The 14,046-nt window shown below is 40.7% G+C and overlaps 1 protein-coding gene across 1 annotated transcript in view; it reads left to right on the forward strand.

Annotated features, from left to right (window-relative positions):
- The window catches only part of LOC109915239, a 29,471-nt gene that overhangs the window by 2,041 nt on the left and 13,384 nt on the right, over positions 1-14,046 (forward strand). The window contains exon 3 of the mRNA XM_020514853.2: positions 4,669-4,790. Within this exon, the coding sequence (XP_020370442.2) occupies positions 4,669-4,790 (122 nt within the window). The remainder of the gene's footprint in view (positions 1-4,668; positions 4,791-14,046) is intronic.

Genomic DNA, 14,046 nt, shown 5'->3' on the forward strand with positions numbered 1-14,046 from the left:
ATGGTTTTTCTATCACTGCCAGGCAGATTGCTATTATTTGCAGAGACGATGTCTCTGGGAAAGGTGGAAGGAGATGAGAACAGGTCAGTATTCCTCTCTTAAGTCATTTTTCCTAATTATTCCATGCCTCTACTTCCGAACATGATTTAGAGGGCCTGATAAATTTGATGCTTCATCTCAAGAATTTTGAGATATTTGAAAGATTAGTGACTATCCCAAAAGGTGCTATTCACGTTTCATCCTGAAAAGAATTAGCAGATCTGCTTTGGAATCGAATAACATGATATGCTGATATATAAAAAGCATATTTGCCTTGGAGAAGGTGATGATGAGCTGCTTTCTTGAACTGATGTAGAATTTGAGGTGTAGGGATACCCACAGTGCTACTAAGAATGAAGTACCAGGATTTTGACCCAGCAGCATTAAAGGAATGGTGATAAAATTCCAAGAGAGTATGGTGTGTGGCTTGATGGGGAAATTGCAGGTGCTGGTGTTTCCATGCAACTGTTGCCCTAGTATTCTAGGTGGTAGAAATCACAGGTTTGGAAGGTTCTGTCAAAGGAGCTTAGTGAGTTACCAGAGTGCCTTTTGTGGGTGGTACATACTGTGCATCAGTGGTGAAGGGAGTGAATGTTGATGATGATTGATGGGGTGCCAGTCAAGCAGATAACTTTGTCTTGCATGGTGTCGAGCTTCTTGTTGGAGCTTGCCATCCAGGCAAATGTTGATTATTTCATCACATTCCTGACTTGTGACCAGTAGATGGTAGATAGGAACTGGGGAGACAGGAGGTGAGTTACTTGGCAGAGAATTCCTAGCCTTGACCTGTTATTTTAGACACCACTTTTAAGGCTTATCCAGTTCAATCTCTGGTCAATGCTAACTTCTAGGATGTTGATAATTGTAATTCAATTATTGTAATGCATTGAACATCAAAGGATGATGGTTAGATTCATTCTTATTGGAGATTGTAATTGCCTGGCACTTGTATGGCTTATGTTATACTTTCCACTTGTCATCCCAAGCATGGGTTTTGTCAGGACTAGCTGCACATGGACATGGACTGATTCTATATGTGATGAGTCATGAATGGTGCTGAACGTTACATCCTAATCAGTGAATGTCCCCACTTCTGATTGTGTGATGGAAGGGCGATAGTTGATAAATCAGACAAAGTTGGTTTGACCCAGGACACAACCCTGAATAACCCCGCACTTACGTCTTTGGACTGAAATGATTGACTTCCAGCAACCATAACCATCTTCTTTTGTGCTGGAATGACTCTAACCATTGGAGAGTTTTCCCCCTGAATCCCTTGATTCCAATTATGTTAGCGCTTTTTGGTGCCGTAATCTTTTAAATGCAGTATTGATGTTAAGGACAGTCACTTTTATCTCACTTCTTGAATTCAGCTCTTATGTCCATGTTTGGTCCAAAGCTGTAATGAAGTTAGGAGCTACGTGGCTTTGGCAGAACCTGACTGAACTTCAGTGAGGAGGTTATTCTTTTCAAGTGCTTTTTGGCATCACTATTGATGACCCTTTCCATGACTTTGCAGATTGAAATGTAGACTGGTAGGGCATTAATTGGTCGGGTTGGATTAAACTTGCTGTTTTGCAAATGATACATATCTAACCAATCATCTACATTGCTATATAAATGCCAATTTTGTATCTATACTGACAAAGCTTGGCTCAGGGCATGGCTAGTTCCGGAGCACAGACTTTCAATACTAGAGCTAGAATTTTGTCATTTAATTCCCACCTCCACCCCCCCCACCCTTTTTGTCATCCATTTGCAGACCTTCTCTTTTATTATTTGACTATGCTGCCCCCTTCAGTTGCTTAAAACTTGTCACATTTCTAACATTTCCCAGTTATGATGAATTCTCATGGCATCAGGTTAAAATGGACTAGGAAACCTGTTATTGATTCCCACATACTGCGCCTTTCCTTGGGCCAATGAATCAGTACTTGTTGACCACTAATTTGGAAGAAGCAAGAGCACAGAATGTACTAATTGTGGAGGACTTCAGTGTTCACTATCAAGTTGTTCAGCAGTACCACTATGGACTGAGCTAGACATGGCTGCGAGACTCAGTCTGCAGCAGGTAGTTAGGTATATCTTACTTGACTTCCTTCTCAACAATTTACCTGACACAAATGCACCTGTCCAGGACAGTATTGGTAGGAGTGAGAATTGCACAAGATGAAGTACTAGTTTCACATGGAGGATACCCTCCATTATGTCATATAGCACTGTCATCGTGTAAAATGGGATAGGTTTTGAACAGATCTAACAACTCAAGACTAAACATTCATAAGATGCTGTGTGCCTTTAGCAGCAGCAGAATTGTATTCAATCACGCTGTGCTACATCTTGGACCGGCATGTCCTCTGTTCTGACATTACAACAAGTTGGAGGATCAACTCGGGTTCAGTGAACAGTGCAGGAGGGCATGCCAAGAACAGCACCAGGCATTGATAAAAGTGAGATGTCATCCTGCTGAGGTTACAGCACAGGATCACTTGGATACAAAACAGCAGAAGCAGAATGCAGGCTAAATTATCCCACAACCAATGGATCAGTTCTGCAGTTCTGCTATATCCAGTCATGGATGGAGGTTGTGACCAAGTGGTCAACGGCCTAAGCAACTAGGCCCAAATAAAATTGGCTAAACAGTTTCTGCAAGAAGGCATGATGAAATCAAAAATACCAAGGTTACCACAGGTCAAAAGCCAACAAGGACCAGCCCAGACCTGTCTTGCATATTGAAGAGGCATGCTCAACCTTAACAATGAGAAAGTTGTTATGATCCAAAACCCATTCAGAGGTACTCAGCTAGAACAATAGGGAGAGACATTATGTTTCTATATTCTCCAGTTTTGACCAGATTCCTGGCTACCATGAAGCAATCATATCTTAGAAAGGGGATGGTACACTTAGGAGACCTGGCCTATTTTGTGACCCTTGCCTTCTGGCTGTTTCGCCTGAAGACAGAGAACATTCCAGAAGAGCTCAGAAAAGGGGTTTAAGGAGGGACACCTGACAGCCATTCACTCAGCAAACATCCATACGAGGCCCACCTTCATACTAAGAAGGCCCTGAATGCATCTGTTAATGGAGCTCAGTGAATTGAATCCAGCAGCTCAGTCAAGTTCACCATAATAGGCAGTACATGTATTTTTCAGACAGTCAGTCTAGTTTGGGGAATAGTTAATTTGTTGTGTAAGAGTTGTTCCTTCAACTTGCAAGTGTTTTAATAAAATTAACTTTGAACCACAGTCCTTTGTTTGTTTCATACAATAAAAGGGTAAATGTGGTTTGAGTAATAAACTGGTTGAAGTGTCTAAATAGAATATTTCACAGGCAACAAGTTGGGCAAGTAAACAATTAACAGGAGAAAAAGGCTCCACAAATATCCTATCCTCACATGGGAGAATCCATCACATTAGTGCAAAAGATAAGGAGGTAGTAGGAACTGCAGATGCTGGAGAATCTGAGATAACAAGGTGTAGAGCTGGATGAACACAGCAGGCCAAGCAGCATCAGAGGAGCAGGAAGGCTGATGATTCGGGCCTAGACCCTTCTTCAGAAATCTGAAGAATCACACCATTCTGACTTGGAAATATTCCTAAAGAACTGCAGCAGTTCAAGAAGGCAGCTCACCACTACTTTCTCCAAGACAGTTAGGGATGGACAATAAATACTAGCCTAACCAGCCATGCCCAGATCCCATAAGTACATAAAACAGGTTCTGTGAGAAGTGCAACTATGAGAAAAACTCAACAGTACAATAATACATTTTTGTCTCTGTTGACATGTAGAGCTGAAGGATTGCTAATTGTGGAAAGGAAAATAAAAAGTTATTTTGAGGTGATGAATTAGTAATATGCAAAATTGATACGTATGGTGATAACACCAATTTTTTCTAGGTTAACTGCAACTTTGACTTTTACATTTATATTATTGTGTAAAATAACCCTGCTGACAAATTTCATTCTCTGAAGATAGTTAATCAACACGTACACAATTCCCTTGCTTGCACATCTCTTTTCTGAATTAGAAGGTACATCATTTTGATGTTAATTGAAAGCAATACAAGAATAAAATGTGCTCACTAGAAAAGCACGTTGTGTTTTTTTTAATTCTAATAATGTCTTTATTTCTTTCAACAGTAGACTTTGTCAGTACCGTGGGCAAACAACAGTATGTGGCTCAAGTGTTGCTGTGACACTATATGATTCCTGTGACAACAAATCTCTTCTCCTTTCTCTTGAAAATTCAGTCATCTTCTGTCACACACTTTACAGTAGAATTCACTATGTTAGTATTTGCAGTTTTTTTTTCCCACACTTCGCCTGAGACATTATCACCAATTGTTACACCCTTATCACTAACTTCATCAAGATGAGCTACAAAACAGCAATCGTATCTTTGGCTGTCCTGTTCAGCTTGAGCCACTTTCATTTTAGGCAGAAACTTAATCAAGTCAACCATGAAAGAAACTGGGATGTAAAAGCCTTAATGGCTGACGCTGCATTATTACCCTAATTGCTGCTGTAGTTAGGGATGAAACTTGCAGTGTCACATATCACCTTCCCATAATATTGAATCTCGATTGTAAATTTGTGGACTTGTTTTAAGACATTCTTCTGTCTTTCACAGCTTGGACAAACAAGCCCTGGTTTTACTGAGGAATCCAACAATCCTACAAATGTAGGAGTAACCTCAGAGGAAAATATAATCGTTCGAATTTTGAAAGATGTTGCTAGTTATAAAGACAACAGGTGCGTAGATACTACTATCATACTCTGCATATTTGCGTTGAGGAAAGGAACTAGGTACTGTACAAACTACCTCATGCTTAGCCAAACAACCATTAATGCTCAACTGATCGAGATAAAAAGATGAAGATTCCACAGTGATGCTACCCTAAACACAAAACAACATTTTCATAGAACTGAACCACAGCCAGTTATTTGGTCATTTTTACCATAGAATCATGAAATGGTTGCGGCACATAAGTGGGTTGTTCAACCCATTGTGTCCATATCATCTCCCTGCAAAAGCAGCACACCTAGTCCTACTCTTGTCACCTTTTTCTTGTAGTCCTATACATTCTATTTTATTCTTCAGATAGTCATCCATTCCTGTGTTGAAAGCCTTAATTATCCTCACCATTTGCTGTGTAGAGAAGTTATTCCTCATGTCACTGTTGCTTCTTCTATCATCATCTCGAACTAGTGTCTCCCCTGTTTCTTGATCTTTTATTTTCCACAGTTTCATGAGTTTATTTTGTGTAACAGCAAATTTCCTCAATCACACTTATACAGAAATTACTTCAATATTTACATCATCAATCAGGAAACATATGTGTTGAGAGCGCAATTCAAAATCATGAATAATTATGGTGTAGGAGGAGGCCATTTGGAATTTTGGCTTAGTATCAATTTCCTACCTATGCCCCATAACCCAGCACATTGTTTCTATTTAAATAATCATCTCACTCCCTTTTGAATGGCTGCGTTGAATCTGTCTCCACCACACTTGCAGGCACTGAGTTCCAGACCCTAACCACTTGGTATGTGATAAAGTTTTTTTTTAACCACCTAGCATTTGCTTCTTTTGCAATTTTTCTTTTAATCTTTATCCCCTGTTTGTCGATCAAATGGGAACAATTTCTCGCTATCTAAACTATCCAGATCCCACATGATTTTGAAAACTTTGTTAGACCTCCCCTTAGCCTTCCCCTCATAAAGAACAACAGTCCCAAATACTCCAATCTAAATCCATAACTGAAGTTTCTCATTCTTGGAACCATTCTCATAAACATTTACTTGTTATGTTTGAAGTGTTCAAATTCTTCAAATTGTGATGCCTAGAACTGTACATGATACTCCAGTTCCTTGATCAGTGCCACATCTAGCTAGAACCAGCAAAAGCTGCAGAATGAAGAAAAAGAAAGAGTGAATTTCAGTTAAATTTGATTTTGATCTGTCAGTTGTCCAACTGGGCTTCTTGACATTTTGTCATAAGGTCTTGGTAAACTTTTTTTAAGAGAAGAAAATCATTAAGAAATTTTGATATGTAATTTTTCGTTATATCAGGTAACCCTTGGCCATGTTGCCCATATATTTGTAAGTTAGGATCAAGGAAAACCCTAAAGCTTTCTATGGGTATGTCAGGAATAAAAGAATGACTAGAGTAAGATTGGGGCCGGTCAAGGACAGTAGTGGGAAGTTGTGCGTGGAGTCCGAAGAGATAGGAGAGGTGCTAAATGAATATTTTTCGTCAGTATTCACACAGGAAAAAGACCATGTAGTCGAGGAGAGTATTGAGATACAGTCTATTAGACTAGACGGGATTGAGGTTCTTAAGGAGGAGGTGTTAGCAATTCTGGAAGGTGTGAAAATAGATAAGTCCCCTGGGTCGGATGGGATTTATCCTAGGATTCTCTGGGAAGCTAGAGAGGAGATTGTAGAGCCTTTGGCTTTGATCTTTATGTCGTCATTGTCTTCAGGAATAGTGCCAGAAGACTGGAGACTAGCAAATGTTGTCCCCTTGTTCAAGAAGGGGAGTAGAGACAACCCTGGTAATTATAGACCAGTGAACCTTACTTCGGTTGTGGGTAAAGTGTTGGAAAGGATTATAAGAGATAGGATTTATAATCATCTAGAAAGGAATAATTTGATTAGGGATAGTCAACACGGTTTTGTGAAAGGTAGCTCGTGCCTCACAAACCTTATTGAGTTCTTTGAGAAGGTGACCAAACAGGTGGATGAGGGTAAAGCGGTTGATGTGGTGTATTTGGATTTCAGTAAAGCGTTTGATAAGGTTCCCCATGATAGGCTATTGCAGAAAATACGGAGGCATGGGATTGAGGGTGATTTAGCGGTTTGGATCAGAAATTGGCTAGCTGTAAGAAGACAGAGGGTGGTGGTTGATGGGAAATGTTCATCCTGGAGTTCAGTTACTAGTGGTGTACCTCAAGGATCTGTTTTGGGGCCACTGCTGTTTGTCATTTTTATAAATGACCTGGATGAGGGCGTAGAAGGATGGGTTAGTAAATTTGCGGATGACACCAAAGTCGGTGGAGTTGTGGATAGTGCGGAAGGATGTTGCAGGTTACAGAGGGACATAGATAAGCTGCAGAGCTGGGCTGAGAGGTGGCAAATGGAGTTTAATGCGGAAAAGTGTGAGGTGATTCACTTTGGAAGGAGTAACAAGAATACAGAGTACTGGGCTAATGGTAAGATTCTTGGTAGTGTGGATGAGCAGAAAGATCTCGGTGTCCATGTGCATAGATCACTGAAAGTTGCCATCCAGGTTGATAGCGTTGTTAAGAAGGCGTACAGTATGTTAGGTTTTATTGGTAGAGGGATTGAGTTTCGGAGCCATGAGGTCATGTTGCAGCTGTACAAAACTCTGGTGCGGCCGCACTTGGAGTATTGCGTACAGTTCTGGTCACCGCATTATAGGAAGGATGTGGAAGCATTGGAAAGGGTGCAGAGGAGATTTACCAGGATGTTGCCTGGTATGGAGGGAAGGTCTTATGAGGAAAGGCTGAGGGTTTTGAGGCTGTTTTCGTTAGAGAGAAGAAGGTTAAGAGGTGACTTGATAGAGACATACAAGATGATCAGAGGATTAGATAGGGTGGACAGTGGGAGCCTTTTTCCTCGGATGGTGATGGCTAGCATGAGGGGACATAGCTTTAAATTGAGGGGTGATAGATATAGGACAGATGTCAGAGGTAGGTTCTTTACTCAGAGAGTAGTAAGGGCGTGGAATGGCCTGCCTGCAAAAATAGTAGACTCGCCCACTTTAAGGGCATTTAAATGGTCATTGGATAAACATATGAATGATAATGGAATAGTTTAGGTTAGATGGGCTTCAGATTGGTTTCACAGGTCGGCGCAACATCGAGGGCCGAAGGGCCTGTACTGCGCTGTAATGTTCTATGTTCTATGTTCTACGTTCTAAGTGGTTTAAACAAGTGCAGCATTTGCATAAATAAGGAAAAAATGTACATGCTGTTCTTTTGCAATGTTGTCTTCTTATATAAGTGAGCAAAGAGTGTTTCTGCAAATATATCTTGGAATCTATGTGAACAATTAAGAAATTTTGCATGCACTCGTATTTCATTGTATACCAGTTGTAAATCAGATTAGTGCAAATTTCCTACTTAACTAAAATCAGAACAGCACTGTAATTACATTGTAATTGTTTGCAAAGCTTTCAAAGAGATTCTAGGCCATTTAAACGAGGGGTTCAACTTAAAAACAATCTTCAGTGGGGATGTCACTTTCAGCAGATAACATCTTGGGTTCTTGGGTTTCCGTGGACAAGCTTCTGGTATTGCAACAAAGATATCAGAGTCATAGCTCACCAAACACGGTTTCATCTAGTCCCATTGTGTGTGGGATTCTTACAATGAAAGAAATACAAATAAGATGTGCTACATGTATCTGTATGGAAAGTAGATCAGTGTCAAACCTTGATCTAAAATTTGGAATGTGAATCGCGACAGCAAAATAGGAAGAGTTAATTGACTGATCATGTACTATAAAAATGGATGATTGTGGTGGGATTTGCCATTAACAAGTATGTGGTTTCCATCAGCAATGACAAAACACAAAGCAATTATCTATAGAAACTACAAAGACTATTTGTTTCCAAGGCGTTATATCAATATTCTTTCTTCCCAAGGACAATCCTACACAGCAACAAGCTGCCAATGAAAATAGTGACAGCTCCATCACTAGAAATCTTGAAGAGCCGTTCTTAGATTATCTTAATTTAAATGTTTTGATTATTGAAACTACCGTTTCATGAGATTGTACCTGGTTTACCAATACTACCCAGAAAATCTTGGTGGAGTATGGATATTAGTCTGTGATGCTTAAACAATTAAAGGAGAAACCTTCAAATTTACTTCTAAAATATAATGGAAAATTCTTTTTCTTGGAGCATAGTGGAGTTTTCCCAAACACATTTCAAACAGAACAATGCCAAACAATCATTCATTTTTCATGACTATTGTATAAGCAAACATAGCAGCCATTTTGTGAAGCAGATGATTAATATATCCAATAAATATGACTTTTTCATTGTTTGTTAAGGGATGAATGTTGGTTGGTTCATGGGACAACTCCAAGGCATTTTTGAATACCTGCAGGATACATGAATGGGTAGATGGGGCCATAGCATCTCATCAGAAAGATGGCCATTTCACTAATGCAGTGCTCTCAGGTTTCAAATTTTGAAACAGGTCTCAATCCTGCAAGTTATGACAAGAAAGCACTGGTGCATTTAATTGAGCCAATATAATGCTATATTTAATGTCCTTAGAAGCAAGAACGCATAACGGATTAATAATTTAGACTTCATCATCTAAATATATATTGGAGCTAAGTTAAAGTGATCAATGAATGGTAACAAAATAGATTTTTGTTTGTGCTAATTTTGTAACTTAGAATATACCTGCATATTGGAATCTGTAAAGTTAATCCCCATAATTCTATCAGCCATTGGGGCATGGAGCCTTTGGCTCAAATGATCTCCTATAGTGCCGCTCGGAGGCTGTCTCCAGTGAGCTTCTCGACAGTGATAGTGAGGGAAGGATAGTCCAATGACTTAAAAGCACTGGCCTTTGCAAAATCACCCTTAGGTGGCCTTATTGCACTAATTGGTTACTTTGTTCTCAGCCCCTAGAGATAAGGTTTAATGAATATGTAGATAAGTTTCTATGATAAGCTGATATCAACAATCATTTGCTAGTACTCTGGTACCTTACCATCATGTGCATATTGTTAATGAACATTCTTTAAATGTAACCTAGACGGGGCTCTTGGACTGCAGTGGTAATGTCTATGCTTCTGAGCCAGGAGGCCCGGTTTCAAGTTCCACTTGCCCCAGGTGTGTTTTGAACAGGTTGATTAAAATATCTAATAGTAATTTAGAGTGGTTGTTGTGGTATGGTGGCAGCGCCCCTGCCTCTGGGCCAGGATATCCGGGTTTAAGGTACACCTGCTCCAGAAATGTGGAATAACAACTCCGAGTAAGTTGATTAGAAAATATCTATTGAGGGCACTTGTGGCGCAGAGGTTAGTGTCTCTACCGCTGAGCCAAAAAGCCCGGGTGGAACTATCTGTGCTGGTTGATTAGGAAAATATCTAAAACTAGACTAGAATTCTGTCGTACATTGTCTGAAGAACAGAAAAATCAATATTAAGGGAATTGGTAGCAGCACTTGAGCTATCAGTCTAGGTTAGATTGAGTTTTATGAAGGAAACTGAAGAGAGACAAGATTGAACAACTATGAGGCAAGATTGAGGAAGAAAGAAATGGTCTGAAAACTGTCTGAAAACAGTGAATTGAAGACTTATCCAAAGTGAGGTAAAATGAGGCATACTCCAAAGTGGTAGCGAGTCTGTGCCTGCTGAACAGTCCTTACTCTTTTCTAAGTCATTTGATACTGTTGAAGGACTGATGCAGGAGGTTCAAATGGTACTGTGGAAGGTGCAACGGAACAGCCTCAGGTCGCCACTCAATGCAGCAACAACTCCCAGTCAGTACATTTTTTACACAGAGTAGACCCCATTGCTGAGAAAATCCTAATCAGGCCAGATCACAATGAAATCTTGGCAAATCTTCAGTCCATTCTAGCAGATTTTGATGTTATTTTAGTTCCATGACCCTCACAATTAAATAAAACAGGACTAGCTGTGGATCCCAGCTGACCATTAAGGAATATTTAGTGTGATCAATTCATGCAATGATACAGCCTTGAGGGATGAGTTTGTTTGAATGCCTAATTGTATTCTGCACAAGGCCGATGTTCAAACAGACTATTCTGTGTACCAGACAGGACGAGCAAATTGCACATAACTGAAATGTTATTCGGCACAACTTCAAGGCTGAGACCTAGCGAGTTCTGTTTCAGTATCCTACAAAATTCACCTTGTTAATTATCTGCCGTAACACTATGCCATCCCTCATATTCGTTCTCAGTTCCATCTTACCACGCATCATTCCCGGAACACCTTGCTGCTCAGCAAATATCATGGAATTCACTGGTATTCCTTGTGCCGTGCTATCTTGAAATGTCCTCCGCAGGGTCTTGGAGGTACAGCTAGTGCTGGCATGAGAAGTTTTCCTCCAAGAGGACGAGCAGTGGAGATCATGACACCAGGCCATGCCAGCCTGGTCTGAGTTTGCCACCTGGGTTAATATGGCAGGTTGGTTAGCAAATTAGGAATGTTGGGATTGATGGGTCCTTGGCAGTATGATGAGAAATTGGCTAAAAGATAGTACACAGAGGGTAAGTATAATGGGCATTTTTTAGACTGGAAAGGAGTTGAAACTGGTGTTCCCTAGTGATCGGTGTTGGGACCCTTGCTTTTTCTGATCTACATAAACGATTTGGAGATGGGTGTTTGGGGCAAAATCTTTAAATTTGCAGATGATGCTAAGCTAGGCAGAATAGTGAATTGTGAGGATGATGCTGAGTGACTTCAGATGGACATTGACAAGTTAGCCAAATAGGCTGACACCTGGCAATTAATTTCAATGCAGAGAAATGTCAGGTAATACACTTTGGTAGAAGAAACTTGGGGAGACGATATTGACTCAAAAGTACAACTTTGAGGGAAGTACAGGAGCAGAGGGGTTCAGGTACATGATTCTCTGAAGATGGCCAGGCAAGTTGAAACAGTTGTTAAGGCTTACAGGATCCTTGGCTTGGTAAATAGAGGCATAAAGTATAAAGGCAAGGAAGTGATGCTACACCTCTACAAATCATTGGTTAGATCACATTTGGAATATTGTGTTCAGTTCTAGGCATTCTAGGAATGAAGAATTTTAAAGACAAGGAGAAAGATTGGGCTTATTTTCCTCGCAGCAGAGAAGATTAAGAGGTGATCTTATTGAGGTGTTCGACAATCATTCAAGTTGCTATAGTCTTGCCAGACCATAGTGTTGCTGTCTTATTAGAGAGAGGCACACAACTGGTGGTGGTTTAACCTGACGGCCAACACACCTCAGGCGAGGGAAGAGGTTGAGGAGGAGAGTCCTTTGTGGTAACCTCAGCCAGTGCAGGAATTGAACCCAAGCTGTCAGCATCACACACCAAAGTCCAGCCAACTGAGGTAAACTGACCAAACAGGTAAGGAAGGATATTGTGTTTCTACTAGTTGACATGTCAGTAACCAAGGATCACAATTTCATGATTGTCAGCAAGAGAGCTAGGAGTGACATGAGGACAAATGTCTTTACTTTTTTAAAATTTATTCATGAGATGTGGGCATCGCTGGCTGGCAAGCATTTATTGCCTGCACCTAGTTGCCCTTGAGAAGATGATGGTGAACTGCCTCCTTGAACCGCTGCAATCCACCTGCTGTGGATTGACCCACAATGCCATTAGGGAAGGAATTCCAAGATTTTGAACCAGCAACAGTAAAGAAACAGCGATATATTTCCAAGTCAGCATGGTGAATGACTTGGAAAGGAACTTGAAGGTGGTGGTATTCCCATATATCTGCTTCCCTTGACCTTCTAGGTGGAAGTGAATTTGGGTTTGGAAGGTGCTGGCTGAGGATCTTTGGTGAACTTCTGCAGTGCATCTTGTGGATTGTACACACTGCTGCTACTGAGTGTTGGTGGTGGAGGGAGTGGATGTTTCTGGATGTTGTGCCAATCAAGTGTCCTGCTTTGTTTGGATGGTGTCAAGCTTCTTGAGTGTTATTGAAGCTGCACCCATTCAGGCAAGTGGGAAGTATTCCATCACACTCCTGACTTGTGCCTTGTAGGTGATGGGTAGACTTTGGGTAGTTACTTGCTGTAGTAATACTAACCTCTGACCTGCTCTTGTAGCACCATGTTTATGTGACGAGTCCATTGGAGTTTCTGGCCAAAGGATGTTGATAGTGGAGGATTCAGTGATGGTAACACCATTGAATGTCAAGGGGCGGTGGTTAGATTCTCTCTTATTGGTGATGGTCATATCCTGGCATTTGTGTGGTGTGAGAGTTGTTAGGATTGGAAAGCTCTGCCTGGGAGAGTGGTGGAGTTGGATTCTAAAGGACATTTCAAAAGACAGCTGGAAATATATTTGAAAGTGTGAAGTTAGAGTGCTACAGTGATAGGATTGGAGAGTGGAACTATCTGGGTAGCTCTTTCGGGAGCCAGTATAAACACAATGAGTTGAATGTCCTCCTTCTGTACTGTAAAATTCTATGGTTCAATGTCTTGATTGAGAACTGCTGACAACTATGACAAGCTTTCTAGCATTGTTTCTGCGCTAAACAGCACGGTAAGACAGCATTAGTATGAGCCTAGTATCTCTTGTAGAGGTGGCAAACCATTAAAGCAAGGCAATTCAGTGCAAGGCAGGGATGCTAGGAGCATCAAGATAGGCCACAACTGGGCGAGTGCTATGAGAGCAAGCAAGGAACTCAGAGATGTAGCCTGATCTGAATCTATCAGCTAGACATGTGTTTCTGAGTGCACAGTGTCCTTGCTGCAGCATTACACTGATAGTTGGCAGTGCAATATTGAAGTGCTGAAGTGTCCTGTACTGGATCAGAGATGCGCCATGACAGTTCTGAGAGGCTGATAATGTGGGAGACTAAATATTGCTGAGGCATGTTGGTCTGTTTATAAGGCATTTAACCAACAACAATAACAGTTAAATGACAACTCGCCACTGCTTAGAGAGTATCTTGCCACATTGCTTTTGAAAAGCATAAAAGATAGTACGAGTTGCTTCCAATGTTGAAATAAGTCGTCTGTACTTATCACCCAATTCTGCCAATCATCTCACCATAGTCCATGTCACTTGGAATCCAGTAAGATTCTGCTACACCATTTTGATATGTTGGAATTGTGACTATAACTCAAAGGAGCAGAAGTGGACCATTCAGCCCATTGAGTCTGTTCCACCATTCTTTGAATGTCTTTGCCTCAACACGCCTCTGCGGTAAAGAATTTCACAGATTTATAACATTCTGAGAAGATAAATTCCTCCTCAATTTTGTCATAATGGGT

The sequence above is a fragment of the Rhincodon typus genome, chromosome 22, assembly GCF_021869965.1.
Source record: "Rhincodon typus isolate 14 chromosome 22, sRhiTyp1.1, whole genome shotgun sequence".
In the NCBI taxonomy this organism is placed as follows: Eukaryota; Metazoa; Chordata; class Chondrichthyes; order Orectolobiformes; family Rhincodontidae; genus Rhincodon; species Rhincodon typus.